Source organism: Amyelois transitella, chromosome 13 (assembly GCF_032362555.1).
Source record: "Amyelois transitella isolate CPQ chromosome 13, ilAmyTran1.1, whole genome shotgun sequence".
Classification (NCBI taxonomy): Eukaryota; Metazoa; Arthropoda; class Insecta; order Lepidoptera; family Pyralidae; genus Amyelois; species Amyelois transitella.
This window is the reverse complement of record NC_083516.1, coordinates 8,593,798-8,621,346: the sequence shown is the minus strand read 5'-3', so window position 1 is coordinate 8,621,346 and position 27,549 is coordinate 8,593,798. Positions and strand designations below refer to the sequence as shown.

At 37.2% G+C, this 27,549-nt stretch overlaps 2 protein-coding genes across 2 annotated transcripts; one reads left to right on the top strand and one right to left on the bottom strand.

The window, feature by feature from the left end:
• On the top strand, positions 1-10,073 carry LOC106129269 (NFX1-type zinc finger-containing protein 1). Its single transcript, XM_013327778.2, has 14 exons — positions 1-778; positions 1,019-1,244; positions 1,319-1,364; positions 1,651-1,885; positions 2,162-2,329; positions 2,760-3,629; positions 4,049-4,198; positions 4,687-4,834; positions 6,138-6,221; positions 7,001-7,275; positions 8,083-8,229; positions 8,600-8,774; positions 9,435-9,577; positions 9,937-10,073. Exons 1-14 carry the CDS (start codon positions 95-97, stop codon positions 10,003-10,005), a joined length of 3,420 nt encoding a protein of 1,139 aa, XP_013183232.1. The 5' UTR covers positions 1-94; the 3' UTR covers positions 10,006-10,073.
• LOC106129270 (probable serine hydrolase) lies at positions 10,008-26,941 on the bottom strand. Its single transcript, XM_013327781.2, has 2 exons — positions 26,571-26,941; positions 10,008-14,032 (listed from the first exon to the last, which is right to left on the bottom strand). Exons 1-2 carry the CDS (start codon positions 26,608-26,610, stop codon positions 13,125-13,127), a joined length of 948 nt encoding a protein of 315 aa, XP_013183235.1. The 5' UTR covers positions 26,611-26,941; the 3' UTR covers positions 10,008-13,124.
• Between the last annotated feature and the right edge of the window lie 608 nt (positions 26,942-27,549).

The following is a 27,549-nucleotide window of genomic DNA, read 5'->3' as shown; positions in this document are numbered from 1 at the left end:
TGTCAGTGGAGGTGCTTAGCGAGTGCAAAAAATAAAATGAATTGGTTTATAAACAAGATATTATTTGCATAGGTGGGCTCTAAATTAAGTAAAAATGGGTGAAATTAATAAACCTTCGCTACGTATAGACTGGTTTGATGGGACGTTAATTGAAGATACTCGACCGAATACCGACATTAATCCGTTCGCGGATGAAGAACTACAACCGGACCCTCAACCAACTCAAAGACCACAAACTACAGAAAAGAAGCCAATAGGCTTCAAAAGATTACAAGATATATCGACAATGAAACCTCCTGCGTTAACTTTAGAAGTGTCACATAGGCCAGGATTTTGGAATCTCCTAGACATTGAATTGAAAGGAGATTTTATTGTTTTGATTGTGAAAGTGTTAGCAAATATTTATAAATCACTTGAACCCAACGAGCAGTCAAGAATAGCATCCCAATTGAAAACGAGACTTGAAAAATCTATTTTCATAAATTCATTGAAGGAGTATGTAGCTGGATTACCAGCTGTTAGGCTTTCAGAAAAAAAAAGTAATTTTCAATTATGGAATGATGTCGAATTGTTTTTTAGTGACTTGATTGCGCTTTGTGAAGGTATAGTTAATTTTGGCAGTCATAGTATAGATTTTATGAAAGAAATTTATGAATTGTTAGAAATATCAGATACTAGTGCTGTAGGTGTGATAGAGAAGCATAAGGAGACAATAAGTAGTGACATTTTTAGTAGAATTGATGAAGCTAAATTGACTCTGTCAAAAATAATCAGTGAGGTCTGTATCATGTGTTAAATATTATTAGTTAAAATGTAGTTTGCCTGTTTCAAAAGTATGTTCCAAAAATTTATTAAATGAATACTAATGTTTTCGTGATATTTTTAAATAATATAAATTTTTTTATGAATTGCATGCGCAAAAGGCTAAGCCCTATTCTTGATTTCTGCACATTATAGCCAACATATAACAGTTAGCGAAAACTAAAGTTTGAAACTTAAATTTATTTCTATTTTTTAGAATTCCATTGAACTAATGTCAACAAAAGGCAAAGAGATGGCTTCTGACCCAAACAGTTTTAAAAATCTTCATATTTTTCCCAAAAGAGATGATTTATTTGGGGAAGCACTTTTAAACATTCAACCTAACATTATCAATGGAGCATACCCTAGCGTAGAACATTACCTGGACTTACAGTTCAAGTTGCTAAGAGAAGATTGCTTCGGACCCTTGAGAGAAGGAATAAGTTGGTAAAACATACAGAAATGATATAATTTATTTATGAATTATCTTCAAATTTATATTTTGTTTCCTTTCTAGATAAATATATGCAAAATCCATCAAAGAGAAGGCATGAGAACATCAGGTAATTTCTTATTGGATTCATAAAAGGTCCATAAACAACATATTTAAAATAAATTAGTTTAAATTTAACACAGAGTACACAGAGAATAATTTTTGTTTAATTTCCAGAGTTATTGCATTATTAAGCTTTTATTAAAATTTCCTTTGTTTGTGTTATAAAATACATTATCAGAGGCACCCTATAAATATTTTCACTTAACTTGAAATAATGTTCAAAACTTTATTGTCATAACAAAATATGAAAATTTTTAATTTGTCTATTAATAATTTAATTTTCATACTTACAGAGTGTACCCAAAAGTGCGGATTTTGCGTACTTTCGTTAGCAACAACAAAGTCGGTCATTTGATCAACATTGCATGGGCCGAGAGACACAATCATGGTACAGTTGACAGCAAAAAGTTTGCACACAGCAAGCAATTGATGTTCGGCTCGCTACTTTTGTTTACGAGCGACAATTTCGAGACTATTTTGTGCGCAACTGTACTAGATTCGAGTGTGAACTTGCTTGCAGAAGGATATGTAAGTATTGCTTCTGCAGATATGATAAGACACCTTCTTGCGCAGCACCTAATTTATGTTAAACTGTTTATCATGTTTTTTTTTGTGTGCAATAAATGGAATTTTATTTATTCATGCTTTGTACCGTGTGGCTCCCAGCACTTTACTTTAGGAAGGCTCTCATTATTTACATGATACATACATATAGACAGACAACAATCTTGAAAAGACTGATAGGCCATGTTAAGCTGGCTTACATGATTATACAGTTAATTCGAAGAGTTCAATATCTTTCAGGTAGCTGTGTCTTTTCAAAGCCCTGTATCTGAAACTGTATCCACACAGCCGTATCTGATGGTGGAAAGTGAGGTGTTCTTTGAACCGTACCATAGAGTTTTGAAGGTCCTGCAGAAGTTTTCGAGGTTTGATGACTTTCCAATGAAAAGATATATTGTTGATGTTCAGGTATGTTAATCTTGTCTCATGTATTAATTTCTTGCCTATCTAAGTTATGGTTACTAATGTGAAAACATTTAAATGGTCATCTGCTATTTTAGTTCATGTTAATTTAGTTGGATGTCTTTGTTTTTCGAAGACAGTAAAATAAAATAAATTACAGTTTCCTCCATATCTTTCATGTACCTCCTTCTTCATACTGACGTTTGTCCCTGTTTAGCCTCACCTCTCCCTTGACACACATGAGCAGAAGTGCCCAGGGTGCTCCTATGACCATGCTCCAGAATTAGGAAAGGCAGGTTCTTACACGAAGCAACTCCCATCTGACCTTCGAAACCTTTGCAGGAAAACCAACACATGTAATTATCTAAATATGAAGATTGCCACACGATTTTACGACCATACAAAATTGTTTACGAATATTTGACCTTAATTTCAGCCAGAAACCCGACCACCATCATATTTAACAACAGAAACAATCTACACAGTAGACGATGCGAATAAACCGGGAGAAATATGCTTCCCTGTATTAGACCAGGATCAATGGCCACCTGCCAATGATCTAGGTCTTGATAGCTCCCAAATGGAAGCCTACAGATTCGCCCTAACAAGGGAATTCGCAGTAATCCAAGGCCAACCTGGCACCGGCAAAACGTTTATTGGAGTGAAAATCGCGTCAACACTCCTCAAAAATTTGTCCCTAGAAGGAACGCCCATGTTGATAATATGCTACACGAATCACGCCCTTGATCAATTCCTTGAGGGTATTTTGGGAGTGACAAAAAATATTGTTAGACTCGGGAGTCAGAGTAAAAGTAAAGTTCTGGAACCGTTTACTTTGAATAATTTGAGGACGAAAGTCAAATCGAAATACTCTTACTTATACGCCGGCAAAAGATCTGAATTGGAGCGGATATTCAAAGAAATGACCGAGTTACAGAGCGAGATAGAAAAATGCGAGAAAGAGATACTGTCATACAAAACTATTAAAAACTATCTCAAAATTGGTGATCGATCCTATGAACTCAAGAGTAGTTCAAAAGATGATCCTGTATTGAAATGGTTGTTTGATGAAACTGAAGAAGAAGAGGAGGAATTGGAAGAGTGGGAGAGACTAGATGAACTAACAACAGATGATAATATTGATACTTGTTTTTCTGAGAAGTGGGCTTTGAAAGAAATAGATTCGATGAAGAACAGTCTGAGATACGTGAAGGATGTGACTGACGACCAGTTGGTGCTTGAAAATATGATGGATAAACTAGAAGAACAAATAGACAAGGTTAAGAGGCGGTTGGCGTGTTTCAGAGTAAGTGTATACTAACATAACATGTGTCTCTATAAGCGAATACTTGTATTCATTTGAAAACTAGGTGATTTAATCATTGATATTTTAAAGAGGAATTATTTGTCTTTTTGTATATTGTAATGTTTTCACACATAAACTGCTGGACTGACACAGAAAATCTTTAGGAGTAATATTTGCTGCTTTTTGAAAATTCCCACGGGAACGAAGCTCCGCGAAATAGTTTTTTTTTTAATATATACAAAATAGACTTTACATATACCTATTCAAATTCCATAGAGGAGCAGACTTAGAAAAATATTGACTCAATGCAAGTCAATGAACTGAAGATAACTAGGGCTCGTAAATTATCAAAGAACTCACGCCAAAAGACAAAAGGATTAATACTTTTTAATTTTACTACCTACTTACTTCATTCACAGAAAAATATTTCATTTATACCGGACACACGCCTTGAAATATCTGAAGTGGACAATTTATACAAACTGACTACAGAACAAAGATGGAGGATTTACTTTGACGCCGTAGCACCGATCAAGAACAAATTACTGACAAAAATGGATGAATTGTTGGTAAGTAATGGGTTCCACTCACAATCACTATCACTACATATTATTAATCCAGCTGTCCATATAATCACGTCTGTATCCCGTATGGGGTGGACAGAGCCAGCAGTCTTGAAAGACTCGATAAAATAAATATATTATAAAGTCCCCCATTTTCTCTGCCTGTATGTATGCGCTAACCTCGGAAAGTTGTGACTGATGACAAGAGGGTTTTCAGAGGAAAGTTAAATAGCTATGGCTTAATATTAGAATTGAGATTCAAATAGTGACATGTTGCTAGCTCACCGCCTAAAAGCAAAATGTCAAGTTTATAAGCTTTCCCTTGATTGACTTTTACGGTCTGCGGTTAAAAACACTATCGTTGTTTCGATTTTTAATATGGCGTGAAACGAGACAGCGATAGATTTTCGCGCGCGATAAAACGGCATTTTGGTGCCACACACGCACAAAATTTTTGACTCGAAATTAAAAGTAATTAAACTTTACTTCGTTAGGCCCAACACAATACTTGCAACGAGGAACTGAACGAAGTAGCCACACTGATTGATGGCGATGTGATGAAGACGACGAGAGTGGTGGGGGTGACCACCTCCACTGCGGCCAGGAGACACGACCTCATGAAGAAGCTGCTGTCTCCGATCGGTGAGGAGTTTTTGTTATTACTTTATCAAACACAACTGAAGAGCTTAAAGAGTGATTGATTGATGGCGAAGTGATGAAGACGACGAGAGTGGTGGGGGTGACCACCTCCACTGCGGCCAGGAGACACGACCTCATGAAGAAGCTGCTGTCTCCGATCGGTGAGGAGTTTTTGTTATTACTTTATCAAACACAACTGAAGAGCTTAAAGAGTGATTGATTGATGGCGAAGTGATGAAGACGACGAGAGTGGTGGGGGTGACCACCTCCACTGCGGCCAGGAGACACGACCTCATGAAGAAGCTGCTGTCTCCTATCGGTGAGGAGTTTTTGTTATTACTTTATCAAACACAACTGAAGAGCTTAAAGAGTGATTGATTGATGGCGAAGTGATGAAGACGACGAGAGTGGTGGGGGTGACCACCTCCACTGCGGCCAGGAGACACGACCTCATGAAGAAGCTGCTGTCTCCTTTCGGTGAGGAGTTTTTGTTATTGCTTTATCAAACACAACTGAAGAGCTTAAAGAGTGATTGATTGATGGCGATGTGATGAAGACGACGAGAGTGGTGGGGGTGACCACCTCCACTGCGGCCAGGAGACACGACCTCATGAAGAAGCTGCTGTCTCCTATCGGTGAGGAGTTTGTTATTTTTTATCAAACACAACTGAAGAGCTTAAAGAGTGATTGATTGATGGCGAAGTGATGAAGACGACGAGAGTGGTGGGGGTGACCACCTCCACTGCGGCCAGGAGACACGACCTCATGAAGAAACTGCTGTCTCCTATCGGTGAGGAGTTTCTGTTATGGTTTTATCAAACACAACTATGGAAGAACTTGAAGAGTGGTCACATTGATTGAAGATTTTAATCAAAAAATTGTAATAGAAATCGTGATTCTTTGACTATTTTTTTGGCAATAAAATAAACGAAAAAACTTTATTGACTAGTTTTTAAGCAGCGTATTCGAATGCAATGTCATATTGGTTATATGAATAAATTTAATTGAAATGATTGAAATTGAATAATCTTAAAAAAAAACTTTTAAACTGTGGGCTCTGTCTACCCCGCAGGGGATATAGACGTGACTATGTGTATCTAGAAAAGCATCTGGCAGAGGCTAGTCTCAAAAAAGAAAATAGAAATTGCATCTCGGCTCACAAATTTTAATTTATTTGGTTTGAATTTTCGTTCGCAACTGAATACGTCAAAGTTAATACTTTATATTGCGAATTTTGTTTGGGACATTGAAATACTAATTTAAGAACTTTAAAGTCAAATTAAAAAGGATTTGTCTTTTTTTCCAGTGTTTGTAGAAGAAGCGGCGGAAGTGTTGGAAGCTCACATCGTGGCTTCGTTGACGTATCATTGTCAACATCTCATACTTATTGGTAAGGGAATGATTATTTATGTATGAATGACCTCACGTTTTGGGATACTTACTCAACGATACTTTATGAAGGAACGAAACTAACTTGATGTATTATTATATTATTTACAATCATGATATAACCGAGGATCGAACTTGAGTCCTCGAGAGGCAAAGATGTAAGCAATGTTCCAAAGTGACCTTGCACATAATTGTTTACACAGAATAATATTAACCCGAGCTGATATTAAATTAAAAAGATGACTAACGAATAATAATCGCGGTTTTATTTTTAATTTAAATTAAGTAAGTACAAATATAATGTAGATATACACTTAATATATTTTCGGGATTCTCACAGTCTTGAAAAGACCGAAAGGCCATGTTCAGCTGTAGGTATGGCATAATGATGGAATTGAAATTCAAATAGTGACAGGTTGCTAGCCCGTCGCCTACAAGAAGAATCCCAAGTTTATTAGCCATTCCTTTAGTCGCCATTTACGACATCCACGGGTAACAGATGGATAGGTCCTATTCTATTAAAGTGTTGGTAACCACACGACCTCTGTAAGACATTATATGTTTACGTCTGTAATCACTACATAGTATAAAACAAAGTCGCTATTTTAGTCTGTTTGTCTCTATGCTTAAATCTTTAAAATTACGCAACGGGTTTTGATGCGGTTTTTTGTAACAGGTAGAGTGATTCAAGAGGAAGGTTTTTATGTATAATTTTTTCCGAATTTTGCACCCGTGCGAAGCCGGGGCGGGTCGCTAGTTAATTTATATTTCATTTTACAGGTGACCACAAACAACTAAGACCATCAGCGGCTCACTACAAGCTGGCAAGAGATTACAACTTGGAAATATCATTATTCGAACGTATGATACGCAACGGTATACACGCCAGAACGTTGACCACGCAACGTAGAATGCGACCAAATTACGTTGAACTGCTCGTACCTGCGATTTATGAGAAGTTGGATAGCCATCCGAAAGTGTACGGTTATCCCAGTGTGAGAGGGATGAGGGATAACTTGTATTTTGTCACACATGATGTGTTTGAAGATTCCGAGGTAATGGATATTAGAAATGTACCGACATGAAATAGTAAATTTCAATTCTTTCGTTTCATCCACGTTCATATCTTACTTCAGTCGAACTTTCACGGCGTCCCTGTTAAATTAATATTTTATAAATAACGCCACATTTTACATTATATTGCAAACCTCTTAATGCTACAAAATACCTTCAAACTTTACATTTTATTATAAACTAGAGGCCGCCCGCGACTTCGTCCGCATGGAAACCCTATCAATCCCGCGGGAACTCTGGGATAAAAAGTAGCCTATGTGTTATTCTGGGTCTTCAGCTACCTACATACCAAATTTCATGGTAATCGGTTCAGTAGTTTTTGCGTGAAAGAGTAACAAACATCCATACATCCATACAAACTTTCGCCTTTATAATAGTAGTAGGATTCTATATTATAAATTCTATTACCATAGACTAAGAAAAAAAATGCAGACAGAGTTTTACTATGCGGCAAAATGAAACACCAATAGTAAGTCGGCCCACTTTATATATGCACGCCTCACGCACACACTCACCAATAGTGTGACAATCGGCCGCCATTACGTCATAGATTATCTCATTTTCTGTCACTCGCACACGCGTACAATACCGCCATTACGATGCTTCACTTTTTTTCAAGCCACACTACATCTACATTTTTTTCTACGTTACCAAAACGTTGACTGGAAGAGATTGCATTAGCGATAAGTCCGCCTTTGTATCATCTCTATCTGTTTTGTATGTTTACTCTTATGGTGCAATAAATGGTTTTATTTATCTATCTACGTCAACGCTAATAACCTTTCCAGGGTCTCGAAGACAGTTGGAGCCACAAACACACGTTAGAAGCAAAATGGTGCGTCGCGTTAGCTAACTATTTGCGAGAGATGAAGTACAAAAGCGAAGAAATCACTATTCTATCTACTTATACCGGTCAAGTTTCCCTTATTAAAGAGGTAAATATGAGGCTGACTGTATTACCACTTAGATGCGCCGCTTTTACGGTTCACAGAACGGCAATTCTATCTAAGAAAATTTAGTATCTTACTTTATCTCATATACATTATGACGGCCTCTGTGGCGCAGCGGTAGTGCGCTTGTCTGTGACACGGTAGGTCTCAGTTTCGATCCGGTCAGGACATGATGAGAAACGAACTTTCCCTGATTGGCCTGTTTTGATGTAAGGATGGATAAAACAAACTCTCTTTCAAATTTAGAATTAGATAACTGTAGGCATCGTTTAAGGACGAATTTAATTAATTCTAGAAATTACCCCAAAGCTAATATCGAAACAAACTTTAATCTAACAATATCTTTTATTCCCAGATGAGCAAAAACCACAAATTACTAAACAACGTGAAAGTCACTCCGGTGGACAACTACCAAGGCGAAGAGAATAGGATAGTGATACTGTCCCTAGTGAGGAGCAACAGAGACGGAAAGATTGGATTCTTAGCGGCCGCTAACAGAATTTGTGTGGCCTTGTCTCGAGCTAAAGAAGGTATTTTTTTTAGTATCCCAATTATCACTTTACACAACTAGAAGTACAAGTACTGTCGTATGTATCACTACATAGTATAAAACAAAGTCGCTATTTTAGTCTGTTTGTCTGTATGCTTAAATCTTTAAAATTACGCAACGGAGTTTGATGCGGTTTTTTGTAACAGGTAGAGTGATTCAAGAGGAAGGTTTTTATGTATATTTTTTTCCGAATTTTGCACTCGTGCGAAGCCGGGGCGGGTCGCTAGTACTTTATAAAAAAAATCGAATTAATATACCTACAGTATGATATAAGTAATACGTTTATATAAGTCGCCTAGGCAATATTCGAGGGCGCAGAAAAGATTATTCTACCACCGAATCAAATAGAATAAAAACTCAAGAAAATAACGACTTTATTACAAATACCTACATGTGATTGGATTTTGAGTTTATCAAAATCCAATCACAAAATGTCTCCTGTTATCTCGTTCACAATAGCGAACAGTTCAGTTCGCGGGTTCAAAAGGCGCATTCTGATTGGCTCAACCGCTCAAATATTTTCGCGCCATACAAAACTAAGACTTCTGCGCAGGTGTAACTTATAAACGTGATTTGTAATGTAATATTTTTGTAATTTTCCTTTTTCTATTGTATCTTATCTATCGTACGTTTTTCATAGGTTTCTACATATTTGGCAACATGAACGTGTTAAAATCGGCTAGTCATATATGGCGAGCTATCAACGAAAATTTGCTGGAACAAAACGCTATTGGTGATAAGTTGGTCGTCCGCTGTGATACTCATAAGGAGAATGTTCTGGAAGTAAGTTGAAATATGTATAATGAAAAGTAAATTCCAGTATTTACTAGTCTTTTTAAGATATAAAACTGTTTTAACATAGGTTATATTATTCTTCTTTATAATATAATATTATTTTATTTTAGCATAGGACCACTCCATATCTTTCCCGTGGATTTGGTAAAAGGCGACTAGAGGGGCTTATTAACTGGGAATTCGTCTTGTAAGCGAAGGGCTAGCAACCTGTCACTATTTGAATTTTAATTCTATCATTTAGCTATACAGCTGAACGTGGCCTTTGTCTTTTCAAGACTGTTAGCCCTGTCTTCCCCGCAAGGGATATAGACGTAACTATATGTATGGACCTATGTTTTTTTTTTCAGATAACCAAGCCAGATGAATTGCAGGACTGTCTAACAAGGTCGTGCCTGAGGATTTGTAATCAAACATAATGTTCAACATACCATATATTTGTGTCAGTTTTACAAGTCTAACTTTCTTTGTTAAAAATAAAATGGTGCTTGAAACACTTTGTTTTTTTAACAGCATTGTCTAGAACAGACATGTGGTAATGTTTTTATAAATAACAAAAAACAAGTATTGGATAAACAATGAGTCAACTTATAATGTACTTATTAGACAAAATCAGTTGTGACTTTAAAAAATATTTATATTTTTTTTATATCGCAGTTTTATAACTTCACATGTTAACTGGGAAAATAGATTATTACATAAATTTATTTCATTTATTTTTTGTTGTATAAAAAATGGTGCAAAAAAAAATTATGGACAATAAACAAAACACATCTTTATATTTTAATAATGATAATGAAATGAAAAGTTACTTGACCCGTCAAGTATATTCATTTATAATCATTTAATCTTGGTGAAACAAAAGATGAGGCACACTTATTTTTAGATTTGCAAATACAACCACAAAATTATATTTAATAACACAAGATATAACGTGTAACTTGTGAATGAAACCAGTATTTACTTGAATAAATTATAATTTTGAATTTTAAATCGAAAATCCGCATGATGATGAGAAAAAATACCGTGACATGAAAATTCACAGAATAGAATATGTAAAGACAATAGACATTATGTCTATTGTGACTTAGACTTCGGATAAACTTGAAAGGATTTATAAACGTGTATTTGTATGGTGATGTTTGTCCATAAAATTCTACGGGGAAATTTCCTCTTTCAATATTCTCTAAGCAAAACGAGCTTGACTCAAAAGCAATTTTATCTAGCTCAATAAAACTTATAAATTATGAAGTCCATTCAATGATTTCTTTTATAAGTAGAAATATACGTATATTAACAAAATGTCAATAACTTAAATAAATTTAAAAAATATATATTTTATTGTTATGTCAACCTGCATATACATATTTGTGACAATGCAGGTGAGACAAAAAAATATTGTTGAAATGCATTATAAAAGAGCAGCAGGCCAAACTTAGTTTGAAAAATTCATCTTATATTTCCAAAGCAAGGCCAAGACGCAGGGTCCTTTATCAAATACCATAAACAAAGCGCTTGCGTGAAATGATTGATGAATTTAAAGGAAGCAAAATAAATATATTCAATGATCGTACTATAATCCAGCACGATTTGTCGAATTAGGTACTAATATTACTAATGTTTTGCTGATAAAAAACTTTATCGGCATAATGTATCTTTATCGTAAAAACCACTTTTACGACTGTTTATGACCGACCTGTGGACTAGACGTGTCTACGCAAAGGAAATAGGTACAAGGAGCAAAAAGATAAGTGAGGCGTCTTATAACGACATTCATTAAAAAAAAGACTGATTTGCTAATCTACCAAATTACAGAAAACAATACATGACCTGCATTAATCAGGGGCATAGACTAATTAAGTGCAACAAAGTTAGTGTACCTATATTTTTATAAATAACATCTTTTCCAGTGACAAAGTTGCTAGACATGCTCTGTAATGTTATGGGTAATGTCTGCATCAAACCAATGCATACTAACATTGGTAGAATCATGAAGATTTGGTAAAGAAAAACAATCTTTATGCATGAAATATCATATCATGCTTCTCTCTCTTTAGCAAATCATGCTATAGCGATAGCGTGTTGTTCAATCACCATATGAATTCAAGGTTAGGCAATATTAAGTTTAGGGCTAGCAATTTACTCAAAAATTTATGTAGAGTTGGAGGCAAGAATACCCTTCCTCATGTCTACATCGGCCGCATAGGTTTATTTCAATAAATGAAGCAGCTTTATATGTGCTCGACTGTACGGTCGAGGTCAAAAGTGCATGGATTTATAGTTATTAATAACTTTTAATGAACTGTAAATTATAATTATTAAAGACTTGAATTATCAAAAAACTATAAAGTTTAATGATGGGCTTACATTTTTATTTTTAACCCTACATGCGCTGTACAACATTTGACTAGTTTTATTTGATAATTGTTGAGCTCCTTTGAATAGGCACCTTATTGACAAACACCTTTGATACTGTATCTAAAATAGTAGGTAGGTTTCGTAACAAATGACTTTAAACAGACAACAATAACCCCAAGAATTTGTTTGGGAAATGGTTTTTTTTTTTATTAACTTCGGAAAGTTGTTTTGTTAATAAACTGAACTTTACAAAAAATGAAACTTGTAAAACCATAAAGCATTAAGTCCATTTGTTGTATATTTTTAAATGTAATAGGTAAAGTTTAAATAGATATTTTGTAAGAATCAAATCAATTAAGTAGAAACATCACCAGAGATATTTACTGCAAGTCATGGTTACTTGCAATAAACTATCCAATCATAATAACAAAACATATTAAGTTTAATAATATACCTACTGTATAATAATAATGTACCTACTATACCTCAAAATATCGTTTCTGAAGGTTTCTAACAAACAATCTTGGATCCAAGTTAATTTGTATAAATTAAAACTGATAAAGTGAGTGTATCACATGCCTAATGCATGATAGACAAAACAACTATTGCATATATTAGTAATGATAAATTCACAACACGAACACAAAAACTATGACGATCAAGAATAGAAAAATATAATCAAATACAACCGAAGTTATGGTTGTTTAAATAAATGTTAAGATTTAAATAAAATCATCAGGTTCCGTCATTATCAACCAGTCACTTGTAAATCTTACTCCATTGACGTGTATACAAATGCTATGTATAGGAATTGCTATTATTTCCATAGGGTACTATGGTGATAATTCATTGTTAATGTGAGCTTACTGTAACTATAATATGAGCGCGTGGTTATTCTTATTAGTTTCTAGTCAATACTAGAAATCTATAAAAATAACCACGCGAATACGCCACACCATATGAACTTCACATACATAATATAACCCATATGAAGTTAAAATACATTAAGTAATACATATTAATCATTGACTAAGCCCCTCGATGATTTGCGTCTCATTTGAAATTACAAACTAAAGCAGTCGTGTAATCAATCGACTTATTTCACCTACTCACTACAAAGCACTAAGTGGCGTGCCCCCATCACATTGAATATCACAATCACATTTCAATTTAAAACAAATTAATATTCTTCTAAGAATTCTTCTATAATACCCGATATATTCTCAGGTGCGTTCAATTGGACGTGATGGGTGCCGTCCACTTCAACATACTTCACATCGGCAGTCTCTTTAAGCTTTTCCACGACGTCCAGATAATAGTCTAACCTTTCCCATTTCTGTCCAGGAATCGCTCTGATGTTGAGGACTTTGCATTTTACTTTCGACGCGTATTCCAATGCTGTCTCGATCGACATCATGCCAAGACCAGAGACCTTAAGCCTAGGATCCCTTTTGAAGAAATAACCTTTCTTCTTCATGTGTACTGGTGTGGGGGCCATGCCTCTCTTCATTAGTATGCGGCAATTCTCCCTCGAAACCGACCCTTTGTAAGCATCGCAAACAATATCGATCATTTCATCATATTCATAACATGGAATTTTATCTTCACTGAGGTTTTCGTACTCCAAGAGTTTATCAATTCCACCTCCAGTGCCCTTCACTAGAACTTTTGGTTCTCTCACGGCAGGGCTCGCTATATCAATACATATTATTCTCTCAACATCATCGGGAAACGACGCCGCGTACATAAAACTGAGTGCTCCCCCTAAGGAATGTCCCATGAGCGATATTTTACTCCATTTGAAATGCTTGACAATCCTCCTGAGAAGCACGATACCGTCCCAGAACAAATAATAGAGCATTCCTGTGGGATAGTACGATGAAAAGCCATGTCCTGGGAGGTCAATGCACAGGACTGATGTAGTGACCGGCAGACGAGGTATCAGATTGTCCCAAGTGCCGGCGTTGTCCTGCCAGCCGTGGATGGCTATGATTGGCTGGACGTTCCGTGGCCCCCACCATCGCCCCGCGACGTGTCCCCAGGGAACTGGGATCTCTACCTCTTCCACAGTCACACCGGGAGGCAGATCTGGAAGTGAAAGGTTTTTGATTAAACTGGGATTATAAATAGTTTAATTTTATAGTTGTAGCAACACCACAATCGTTAAAATATTTAATTAAAACTACGTTACAAAATATGAGATTACATTATAAGATGAATATGTGTGCTTTGCTGCGGCAGTACCAGCAGGTTTATGGTTCAGTGAAAATTATTACTCTTAAAAAAGCTGAGCTTTATAGTTAAAAAGTTTAAAGACCGGTGTCTATATTTTTAACAATAGCCCCAAAGGTGGCGAATCTATATAGACATAAAATCACGCCTTTTTCCCGGAGAGGGTAGACAGGGGTACTTCTTTCGCTTCTTCCACATTCTCTTCGCGCAAGCTCGGCGGTTTCGAGTACTCTTGATCCGATTCTTTGCCAAGACGTCCTTTATAGATCAATCAAATATAGGCGCGGAATACGATTTTCAATTATCTAATAGTTGTAATGACATGGGCATGACATTTTGTTTTCAAAGCTGTATAATTTTATCATCGGCCTTGGTGACGCAGCGGTAGTGCGCTTGTCTGTGACGCCGGAGGTCCCGGGTTCAAAACCCGGCGAGGGCATGATGAGAAACGATATTTGGGTCTTTAATGTTTATGGGTGAATATACGCTATTTGATTTTTTTGTGTCCCAGAAGGAAATTTAATCCATTCTATTTAATATTTATAATTTCTCTATTTGACACTATTTTTAAAGTTTTAATGATGGAGGCCAGAAGAATTTCTCATATTTTGGTGTTTTATAAGTACCAGAGGAAAATGTGTTACCAGAGGAGTGACACTACTGGCAGAGTAGTGACAAATTGAACCAGGAAAGTGACACACCATTGTTATAAGACAAGTAAAGAGACTTATATTAAATTAAACACGTTTAAATTATTGTATTAGAATATTTTTTATTATATAAGGCACATTCAGTCTTCACAATTTCTTAATGCAACCTTATTATTTTTTAATGCTTAAGTTTTCAATGCCCATTTAAAATAACAGAATGAAGTATATTCTGCTTATCAGTCTCATCTGTGATGAAATTAACAGTAAATATTACCCTTTAATAGTTTTTTTATTATAAAACAATCACAAAATTCTAAGTTTGTAACATTTAAAGCACTGTATTCTTAACCAACTTACTAAAAAAAAATATACTCTTCTTTCACAAAACAAAACAATAGTACTATTTAATGATACACCTTTCAGTCTCGAGGTTATTTAAACAACTTAAAAGTTTCAGTCTCCAGTATAAATGAACTCTTTCATTTTCAGATCAGAATCAACAATTTTTGTGTAGCTAAATATTTTATACTCAAATACTGAACTTACTATACTTTTTTTTTTGTTATCGAAGGGGAAATCCTTTTTACGGACAAGACCCCGGGTCAACACCCGGGAGAGTGTGGGACTCCTGGCACCTAGTAAACCAGCCTACCCACTAAAACCCCTCCGTGCGCCCTTCTTGCCATTTTGAGGGTGATGATTTTGCATCATGGGATCGCAGGAATTTCACCACGATGCTCTCAGGCTGCCCGGCGCTTCTGTGCCGGGAATCTTGCTGTAATAGGTGACCAGTAAGTTGCTGGCCGCCCTTTCCATCCCAGGGTCGGGAAGTGACCCTAGTGAGGCAGTAGGCGCGCACGATAAAGTGATCGTGTTCTGCGAGATGACGTACTCGCAGAAGGAAACCACTGCTTCCCATTTCCTCTTGCAGCACAGCATCGCAGCTACTACACTTTGCAGCGAGAGGTTCCCTATTTCTAAGGCGGTCATGAGGATGGCCCGCTCATCCGACCACTTCGAGCACTCTGCCAGAGTATGTTGGGCCGTATCATCCGGCTCCCCACACTCATGGCAGACCTCAGTAGCCTCTTTTCTAATCTGATGCAGGTTATGACCGAAGCAACCATGTCCGGTCATTACCTGCGTCAGCCTGAATGTCACCTGGCCGTGGCGTCGGTCCAACCAGTTGTCAAGCGATGGAAGGAGCGCCCCGATAGTACAATGGCTGAATTCGGAGTTCTCTATCGCTCCCGCAATACCACAGCCAAGTTTACACCAGCCGCTCCCGCTAATTCAGGCATCTCCGCCCTCCTCCTCCTTTCCCAGAACAACTCCTTTTGGGAAAGAGCGTCCAGTTCCCAGGGTGGGGTACCAGCCAGAGCGCAGGCTGCCGCCCACGCCACAGTGGTGTAGGCCTTGCATCTGCAAGCACAGCGTGTGGTGGCCATACGTATCTACGTATGGCCACCACACGCTGTGGTCGTCGCAGCAAGGCCCTGTTCCGATATGGGCGGATAGGCTCTAGTGAGCCTATCCGCCCATATCGGCAACCCATACAGCGCCATGCTGCGTGTTACACCTGCATATAGGCGCCGACATGTAGCACCAGGCCCACCAATGTTGGGGAGCAGCCGGCTGAGTGCCGATGCGGTTCTCACTAATTGTGGAGCTAGCTGTCTAAAGTGCTCCCCGAAGTTTCACCGTGGGTCCAATATGATGCCAAGGTATTTCGGCCACAAGCGTATCATCTGCGTAGCAGAATACTTGTACCTGGGGCCCGAGATCCCCGCGGATGGCCCACTACAGGCACGTTCATGCACACAAATGTTTGTACTGTGCGGGGATCGAACCCGCGACCTCAGGCGTAATGACCAACTTCTTAACCATTACACCAAATCAGCCGTCTAATTAAGATATTTAACGAAACAGAATTTCGTCACTTCTCTGGCGATCATGTATTTCCTCTGGCATGAAATTTGCCACAGAAGTGACGCCAGAGAAGTGACAAAATCGTACTTAACGTACAAAAATAACATCACTCGATTTTCGCACCACAGTTTGACGTAACACATGACATCTACACACAATAAACCTTGCATTGTGCTAATAAACAGTTTTCCAACAATAAAATACGAAAACATATGCTTACCAAAGGAAATACTCCAACGAGTGGCAAAAACACGCTCTCCCAAATTCATTCGTAAACTGACGCAATATTATTTAAGTTTTGCTCAAGACCATTAGCTTGCTACTAACTTCACACTGTTCGACGCGCCCAGTTCAAGATCAAAACACAAATTGGCGATTTAGGTGTTCGAGCCTTCGCTTGAACCACCGTTGAGATAACGCCTTCTCAATTCGTGTCAATCTACCCTCTTTTCGCTGCGTTTTTCTCCTTCCATCGCAGTTTTGTTTCGTGTTGTCTCTTTCTAACATTTACAGGGCAGCGCTCGGCTGGGTGTTCGTCAGTACGCTTTTAGAATTCGTGCAGTAAACTTGTGTCTATAGAGGAACTGGCGGTGAGTAAAATCACCTCACTTATTATTGCGTCGAGTCAAGTATTAATTTCCGCTCGGCACCCTTTGGTCCAGCGACGACTTAGGAGCCAGCCTCCTACTACTGGTTACATACCAAATCAACTCGACGTTAGAATAAGCTTCTCGACACGTCGCCCTAATCTACTCGACACGGCGTCGTATACTTGACTCGGCATACTGTCGCATAAACGACTCGACGCGACGTCGAATGAGTCACCGTGTCGAATCACGGAGTAACTGTCTCGACTTGAAGCAATTTATTCGACCTACGATTCGACGTCTGTTGATCAATTCACTTCTCATCACTTCCAGATCATGGATGAGATCATACCAATGGGGCAACTAGCATCTATGCCCTGTCAAGACGAAGATGCTGACTCCTACCGAGCCCTAGTCGCGGCCGTCGATGAACATTTTCCCTCTGAATGGCGAACGTGGGCAGTCTGTAACCTTTCATTTCAAGATATCTTTGGAGATGAAATAACGCAGAAAGTAGATGCTAAAATAAGATTTGCTATACCTATTGTGGATTTAGCAAGAGTCTTCGACCCATCTGCAAATTCATTGTCTGAAAGACGCTTCAGACAGATAAAAAGTAAACTTTTACAATGGCCACTAGGCAGAGCACTATTATATGCTCCCCACAGCATCATGGAAAAGATTCACGCTCCAGACTACAAGCGCTTCATGAACGCCGTGCGAGAGCTGAAACCTAAACTGGTTAATAGAGACAGAGCATCTTCACAGTTACGGTTGTCGGTTTCACCGCAACAAGAGTTCAATACGCCTACTAATCGGAAAAGACCCAGTCCTATCCCACTTACCGAGGAATGCTCACCTCCTAAACGCTCTGATAATTCTAGCAGTAATAATGACGTCCTTCTTTCTGTCCTAAACAAGCAAATGGAAATGTTTGGAAAACTGTTGAATGCTTCCTCAGAGCAAAATGAAAATATTAAGAAACTCCTCACTCGAGACGGTGAGAGCACAAACCAAACCAACATATCGAATGAGTCGTTTGAGTCGATGACAGATAGCACAAAATCGGTAGAAGATATGGAAATTGCCTCCTGTTCTACAAATTCTGGTTCTAGAAGTATAGCTTCTGAGGAGTCGACCCTACGACAACAAATCGCAGAAGCGCAGCGTAGGCTAGACGATCTTACAAACCAAGAGCCCCCTACAAAGAAGAGGGAGCGCTCTTACGATTTCTCGCCATTTACCACAGAAAAAGAACCAAAAGTTGCAAAAGCTAATCCAGAGCTTCTAAAACAAGGTATTATATGCCAACGTTTTGGGGAAGAAGGCTGGCAAAATATAAGATATGCCGACACGCAAAAAATGTTTCAAGCTGCCCCAGCCTTTTCTTCTCTGAAACCCAACAACGTACTTGCAGGAGCAACACCTCAATACAAATCGGTGAAAATTTTGGAAAGTGCTGACATGACATTGGGAGCTATAACAAATGGGCTGCTTCTACAGAGAAAACACTTTCAAATCTTGCTAAATAAAATGCCTAACCATGAAAGAAATAAAGTTGGCAAGGAATTCCTAGCTGCAGACTCTGAATTTCGAAAGGTATCCGACAATCTCCTTCAATATGTTTGCGGACGTCGTGCTGAGGTTATACAGCATCGACGAGCAATATATCGTCCAACCAACAGGGTTCTCAGGCAAATACTTCACGACATACCCCCTTCGGACACGCATCTATTTGCAGATAAGGCCTTAACAGATGCCGTAAAAGAACAAGGTGGTGTCCATAAGTTCTTTCCCACGAAAAAGAAATACGGGTATAGTGATCAAAGATTTAATAACACACACGATAGATCTCGAAAAAGAGACATCTCAAAAACAGGCTGGATAGACTCCAATAGCTGGAAGAAAAAGAAATATAATGACAATAATGCTAAATGGAACGTGACAAATAAAGAAAAAGGTGGAGACTCTTCAAGAAAGCAAAATATTTTTTCAAGAAAAAGGGGGAGTGGAGATAAAAAATGATACATTCAAAGCGGGGCGGCTCCAAAAATTTTTAAACCGTTGGAGCTCGGCTCCACCGAATATTTTAAACATAATAAAAGAATACAAAATCCCATTCCTAAAGAAACCACCTCTAACTCGCTTGTCAAAGGTAAACGTCTCGAATTTCCAAACAAAATCGTCCTCGGAAATGACAAAAGAGATAGAAGAGATGTTAACGTCATCAGCCTTAGAGGAAACAAGCCAAGAGACGGGGTTTTTGTCCACCTTTTTCCTCAGGAAAAAGGCAGATGGAACCAACAGACCCATATTGAATCTGAAAAAATTGAATCAATACGTAATGGCACCAAAGTTTCGACTTATAAGTCATCAAAATGTTCCGACTCATTTGGATGTGGACGATTATATGATGAAGATAGACATATCAAAGGCATATTTTCACGTACCAGCTGCAAGCAGTCATCGTCGATTCCTTACATTAGCATACGAAGACAGGACATATCAAATGACCTGCCTGCCATTCGGGCTGTCCAGTGCACCGGCGGCTTTCGCAAAACTTACAAACTGGATCGCTCACGAACTCAGACAGAAAGGCCTCAAAATCGTCGTCTACCTCGACGATTTTCTTCTGATTCACAAGGACCCGGAAATACTGTCCAAGCAAATGGACTTTGCAGTGACATTCTTAAGAAATCTCGGTTGGCAAATCAACTTTCAAAAATCTACAGCGGTACCCTCAAAGAAAGTAGAATATCTAGGTATAACATGGGACACAGAGCTAAACCAGAAAAGGCTAGGAATCGAGAAAACCGAAAAATTAAAATTAAGCCTTGCAAAACTGATCAAGGAAAAACGTTGGAGCTGGCTGGATGCCAAAGTGATCCTCGGCAAACTGAACTTCGCTTCTTTCGTGGTTCCGCTGGGACGGTTACATTGCAGAATGCTACAAAGAGAGTCGTCAAGATTACCAAATCGAAAGCGGCACATAAAATTCGCGATGCGGGACTCAGTACTCCTGGACCTTGCTTGGTGGCTAGAAAACGCACATCAGCACTCGCCAATTCACTATCCTCCGCCGTCAATATTCATAACAACGGATGCGGCAGACACGGGATGGGGGGCCGTAGTGAACGGCCGTCGTCTCTGCGGTACGTGGACTCTCAGTCAACAAAACTGGCACAGCAACAAGAAAGAACTTTGGACTATTCTCGAAGTTTTGAGACAAATAGAACTAGAGATAGAGGGGAAATCAGTCACCGTGCAAACCGACAATCGCACCAGCGTAGCTTACGTTATGAAGCAAGGAGGCACAAAATCTTTGACCTTACTAGAAACAGCAGCGAGTATAATGGAAATTTGCCAGAAACGACGGTGTCACCTAACAGCACGGTATATTCCCGGGCATTACAATGGAATAGCCGACGGACTCTCGAGAGCCAAGTCCCTTCCGGAATGGCACCTCAGAAGAGAAACGCTGGCCAAAATTTTTCAAGAGCTAGGCCGACCAGAAATAGATCTATTTGCTTCGAAGAAATCCGCTATAGTCCCAGCTTATGTGAGCGAAGACTCAAAAGACGGGAACAGTCAGTTTACGAACGCTTTCAGCAGGACGTGGCAGTACAGGTTAGGCTGGATATTCCCTCCACCAGCGTTGATTCCTCAAGTTCTACGCCACTTACAGTCATCACGGGGACAATACTTGCTGGTAACACCAACATGGCCGAGAGCTTTTTGGGAACCAGAACTAAAGAGACGGGCTCTGAGACCCCCCCTCAAAATTCAAAATTTGGAATCGAATCTAATCGATCTGCGAACCAATCGCCCGCCTCCAGAAGTAGACAAATTAAATTTAGTGGTATGGAAGATACAGGCTGGAGCGGTCAATTAGAAAATTGGAATGAAAACGAGGTACAAGTTTTGGAAAAATCATGGAGACCCTCAACGCTGAAAACATACAGACCAGCATGGTCAAAATGGAGAAAATGGGCAACTTTGCAAAATATCTCTATAGATAATCCAAGTCCTCCACACCTAGCCAAATATTTGTGTCATCTTTTTACAGAAGAGAAGCTAGCTGCCAGAACGGTTGCCTTGCATAAGTCGGTGATAGTCACATTTTCGAACCCGAACGAATCTAATAATCTAAGCTCCCATCCGCTCGTTAGGCATGCATTGAAAGGAATTTGCTCAAAGGCCACCTATAAAGAAACCTTTATCGTGGAAAATAGACGACCTGTTGAACTTCCTAAAAAATTATTCTTTCGACGAAAATAATCTCTTCTCCGTATCTAGACATACTTCCACACTCTTGCTTTTGGCCTCAGGTCGCAGGGTTCACGACCTAACGCTTCTTAGTATTAAAGAAGATGCTTTCGAAGATACTGACGAAGGAATTTTATTCCATCCAAGCTTTGGATCTAAGACGGACTCAACAACCTACCAGCAGTCAGGATGGTTGATAAAGAGCTTAGGCGCTGCGACGCGACAGGATAAAAACTTGGACCTGGTCTTTTGGGTTAGAAAACTAATAGAAGTGTCACAATCACGACGAAGAACGGGAAATGTCTATAACTTGTTCATCACGACACGGGGCACTGTGAAAGGCGCAACACGCTCTATTATAGCAGGATGGATCAGAACTGTATTTAAGGAAGCCAGGATAGACGCATCTGCAGGTAGCTTCCGAGCTGCAGTAGCCTCAGACATTTGGACCAGTAACCGATTCAATATCGAAGAAGTATTAAAGAGAGGCAATTGGCGAAGTAGGAATACTTTCCTAAATCATTACTTTAAAGAGATTCCAGGACGTTTACGTGTGGTCAATAATACTTTAATTGATTCTTTCTCACCGATAACAACATAATTAAAATAATTTACTGAAGTCGCAAAATAATCACTTATTATGGTATTATAGTTAATTTTAATTTAATTTTATTTTATTTTGGGAAATAATAATTATTGTTATATGATCATAATCAAATCAAAATTTAAGTTTGTTTTGTGTTCGAATAATATAGACAGATGGTAACATACGCATTCTTTTTTATTTGTATTTTTGTTTAAGTGTATCTTAATTACCTCACAGTACGCTTTGGGCAACGCCGGCAGATGGTAAACACGTCTCAACGGTGGTTCAAGCGAAGGCTCGAACACCTAAATAGACCCGTTTTTCCCCCAAAGGGTAAAAAACGGATATTTAGGTTTCAGCCGAAGCTTGAACCACCACCTAAGGCCTTGCCGGCTTTAGGTAGGTTAGCAAACTGACGAACACCCAGCCGAGCGCTGCCCTGTAAATGTTAGAAAGAGACAACACGAAACAAAACTGCGATGGAAGGAGAAAAACGCAGCGAAAAGAGGGTAGATTGACACGAATTGAGAAGGCGTTATCTCAACGGTGGTTCAAGCTTCGGCTGAAACCTAAATATCCGTTTTTTACCCTTTGGGGGAAAAACGGGTCTATTTTAAGTGAAATTTTTCTTCTTTAGAGTTTCGCCAGATGAAGTGACGTATTTGTAACATGACATGAAAACAAGTTTCATTTTTTTTATATTATAAAATATTTTTACAATGTATTTTGATTAAATATGTTTCGATATTTATAACAGTTAGTAATAATTAAAAAAAAAACATATTTGTGTATACGTATTTAAAGTATATTGCCGTTCAATCATTATAATGCATGAATGGGAAGGCCAGAGGAGTATACATTTTTAACTTTTTAAGCTAATAATGCTTTAAATTAAACAATTATCGTGATTAGACTATGTGAGCCAGATAAAAGGCCATGTTATTTATTGTTTAAACATAGAGAAACAATAATATTATAAGTTTAACATAAACATTTTCTAAAGACCATTGAAATTCAAATAGCATATATTTACCCTTATATATACCTAAGTATATATTACAAAATATATTATCGTTGAGTTAATATCTCGTAACACAAGTCTCGAACTTCAAGACTCAATCTGTGTACCTAATTTGTCCCGTATATGTATATGTATATATTTATTTATATTTATCATGACATCCGATCAGAACTGTTAGCACTCGTAGATAACAAACAATAAGTATGATAATCTGGTTTCCATTAAAAATATTAATATCGACACACGTGAATTATGGGGTACATTCATGATAAACCTAGGGCAAGTTTAGCTTTTGTGAGCATGAATAATAATACCTGTATTCTTCATATAAATCAAACTTGTGTTTCTCCTTCCTTTGCGAATTTCACGAAATCTTTTTTATTTGTATTTAATTCAATAGTTGGTACCTACTCTCCAATATCGTCACGTCTCTATCCCTTGCGGGGAGGACAGGGATAACCGTCTTGAAGAGACTTAAAGACCACGTTCAGCTATGGCTTTATGATGGAATTAAGATTCAAGTATTTCCAACAAATCATATTGGTAAATTTCAACATAATATGTATGATTGGTAATACATAGATCAATGAGTTAGTTTAAAAGTATAAAGATTACCTCATAGAGGTAAAAACCTAGAATTAAGTAAAAATGTTGCAACAATCAAATCATGCAAGAATATATCTTTTAAAGCATTGAATTAAACTTATAAAATATTTGCAAGGGCGAAACTCTATGTTCTGTTGACGAAACTGTACTTTGTAGGTACTGTATAATCCCAGATCAAATGGACTTTGGACCGTGAGATAAGTACCTTTATACATACATATACATATATGTCACGTCTTTATGTATTTCCCTCAGGGTAGACAGAGCCAAAAATCTTGAAAAGACTGATGGACCACGTTCGTTTGTTTGACATAATGATAGTATGTATATAAAGATATATGTGTAAGAGATAAGTAAATACAGATCACACCGTCACGCATGATATTTTGCAAACATATAGATACGCCAAATTAACAGACGATAGAAGATAAAAAAATGTTCTAAAATTAAAAAAAAAAACAATATTTAGTAATGCATTCCCGAAAGGCTCTATAGAATATTCTTTTAGACTCTCATAATATGCTGCTACTGGTTCGTGAACTACTAGGCCACATTCACTTTATCTTATTAAACTAGGTACTACAATCAACTAACTAGGTAAGAGCCAAAATAAGTTCTCCTTCCCACATTAGTTTCGATAGACCTTCTAACTTACAAGAACTCCTCTAAATATAAAATTTCAATTTTATCAACAGTTCTGGCAATAAAATTAGCGTAGAAAAAAAACAGAATTAAGTAATTATACAAGAAATCTTTACGACTATGCCATAGAAAAAGTAGAAAAAAAAAACATTTGCACAGGCACAGGCGGTGACTCAGTGAGACTAACAAGCGAAATTGTACTTTGCACTTGTGTAATCCGTGATCAAACAGGACTTTGGACTGAATTTTATCAGTAAAAAAAAGTAAATATTACGCGTGATATTTGGAAAACACACGCTGAACACGACTTCTCTGTATAATATACATATTATATTTTGATTTTTCTCTCTATTAAACTGTCTTTTTTGCTTTAACTTTATTTTTTACAAAATGTGCACATATTTTGTAAAAAAAAGTCAAAAAAGTTTCAATTGATAGTTGTGTTTTTAGTACGATCATCCCTTAATCGCCTTTACGACATCCATGGCCAATGCCAACATGCTGAACTTACTTAAGACATCATCTCGCGAATTCTAGACACGAGTCAGCTGTCGCGTGGACTGATAAGAGCGCATGATATTTGATTAATTGTATTTAAGATGTAATCATGGACATAATGACCTAATGCTTCTTTCTGTCGTGTTAATATATCTTATAATCAACAAACCAGATAAGACTTATATTGGTTGATAACACATAAAATAGAAAAAATGCCAAAATAAACTTACAGACAATACCACATCAATCAATAATAGGTAAAGGCAAATACCTTTAATCAACTTTGACCAAAATTATGTAGTGGGTAAGTCACTTGACTTTATATATAAAGTGACGCCCGTCTGACCTCTGCAACTAGGCAGAGGAACCTAACCCCTTATGAGACTGAGTTGTATCAAATGGCAAAGACAAGAGAAAATTTCCAAAAAAAAAACACATTTGTGACAAAAGATACCATTTGATAAAACAAATAAAATTTAAAAAAAAAATCTTGGTTTTCACTGGAATAATTTTGATTATATTTAGCACAGATACCTTCAGGTGTATCATTATGCTTTATCAGTGTCAGGTTTCTCTGCTGTTGCCTGTACAGACAACAGCACATTAACAAGCAACATGTACACTGTACATACATAGTGTAGGTAATAGTTGCAGTTTGTCTGCGAGCTATTCAATATAATTCAATACAATTCTTTAAAGAATTGGTCATTATTTCACTTTCAATGATAAATATTCATTGAAATGCTAGTAAATAAATATAAATAGAACATCATTAACAATGTGCATGTATTAACATGCCAATGTGGTGATGTGGTGTCAAATCCAAAACTGATGTTTTTAAGGAAAGTGAAGACTTGATATTGATAGATAGATTATAGAAAAAAATGTGTTACAGATTCATAAAACAACTAAAAAGTGCCAGTTTTATAATTACTATTCATTACAAACTAGCTTTTAACATAAGCTTGGCCCCACAAATATAGCACCATCTATAAAAGAATACAGGAATTTTGGAAATTCGAAAGGAACTGTAGTTTTTACTAGAATAAAAAGTATCCTATGTCCTTCTCCAGACTCTTATTTTGTAGATATGCCAAATTTCAAGAAGATTGGTTCAAAAGATAATTCAAAATTATTATGGGTTTTTGAACACCTATAAAAGTATGGACAAGCATGTGCATCTTATTGTGCAGAGATTGGGTTACACCTTGTTTTTTATAGTCTATAGCTTGAATAGAAATTGATCATTTTGCAACCACGGAGCTGCCATAATATAAATCTCATTGTAAATAATAATATTCTATTTCTTGTAGCTTGAACTCTGCTCCAGTAGCATTATTGATTACCAACTATTATATTAATACTACAAAATAAGTACTTAAGCTACTATGAAAACAAAAAAGTTTTATACAGTTTCTTCTTATTTTTATTTATATGGCTTTGCCTTCTGATTTATTTGTACTGTTGTGATTATTTGATGAAGCAGGGAATAAAGATTTTTAAAATGTAGTTGTTATATTAAAGTTTTTGGCACATCGATATTTTAACTATTCGCATTCAAAGCAAATGTGCTAAAAACGAGCGATTATATAAAAGGTTAGGGACTTACTTTCTTCAACTTGATGCCCGTTTAATTGTGGCTCGGCCATTCTGAAGAAATTCACAAACTTAATGTGTCCACACTTAAATCACGCGTTGTTACAATAAATTTACTGATTCAATTCACAAAGCTAAGCACTGTCAATCAAAATTATGTATTTCTCGAAGATGACTTCTGTGCGATTAGGTGATAGTTAATGTAAAAGTTACACACATTTTGAACGCTTTATATAGAAAACCGATGAGTAGACCATTCCAGTGGAACAATAGGACAAGAATAATTGAGTATTATGGTCAGCTTTATTGATTATTTCAATAAAACAATTCACCTTGAAAAAGGTGACGAAACAAAACTGTTCAACTGTTGTACAAAATCGTGTGACAGTGACACTCAGCTGTTTACCATGACGTTTGTAGTGATGTGAACATAAATTACCATAATTATCAACTTATTTTACTTTTTTCCATAAAACACACTGATTACTTTGTAATTTACTAAACTTGTTAGATGTTTTAATGGATTTTGGAGTTCGTATTGTACGTAAGAACCAAAGATCCAAATCTTTTCTCTTCATAATATTTGTATTTCAGACCTTATGTTTGCCTTATTAAAGCGGCGTCGCGCGTACCTTGCTACTAGGGGAGGTAGTAAAGGTCCATAAAATAGACTAGAAAATTTACGCTGGCCCGGGTTTGCCTTGTCTTCTTGTTAGCTTTTATAAGGTTCACATATTTTCATATACCTACCTACATATTATTTATTTTGCATAAGGATGTCTCTTTGAAAGTTGTGTTTCTACATATTGTTATTCATCGAAAATGAATTGAAAGGTTTGTGCGTCGTGCATTGTTTTAGCGATCATTTTATGAACTAAAATTGAGGTGCCTATCCCATTCATAGTAGACATGAATTCCGTTCCGTTATGATATTACTTTAGAGACAAACCATTGACAAAGGCAGTGTATTTTATTTAAATGACAATGACAGA

Excerpts from the sequence above, each read along its gene's own strand:
- LOC106129270 (XM_013327781.2), bottom strand. The coding sequence starts at position 26,610 with ATGGCCGAGCCACAATTAAACGGGCATCAAGTTGAAGAAA. Across the intron at positions 14,033-26,570 it reads CGGGCATCAAGTTGAAGAAA|ATCTGCCTCCCGGTGTGACT; the intron begins GTAAGTCCCTAA and ends TTTCACTTCCAG.
- LOC106129269 (XM_013327778.2), top strand. The coding sequence starts at position 95 with ATGGGTGAAATTAATAAACCTTCGCTACGTATAGACTGGTTTGATGGG. Across the intron at positions 4,199-4,686 it reads CAAAAATGGATGAATTGTTG|GCCCAACACAATACTTGCAA; the intron begins GTAAGTAATGGG and ends TTACTTCGTTAG. Across the intron at positions 6,222-7,000 it reads TCAACATCTCATACTTATTG|GTGACCACAAACAACTAAGA; the intron begins GTAAGGGAATGA and ends TTCATTTTACAG.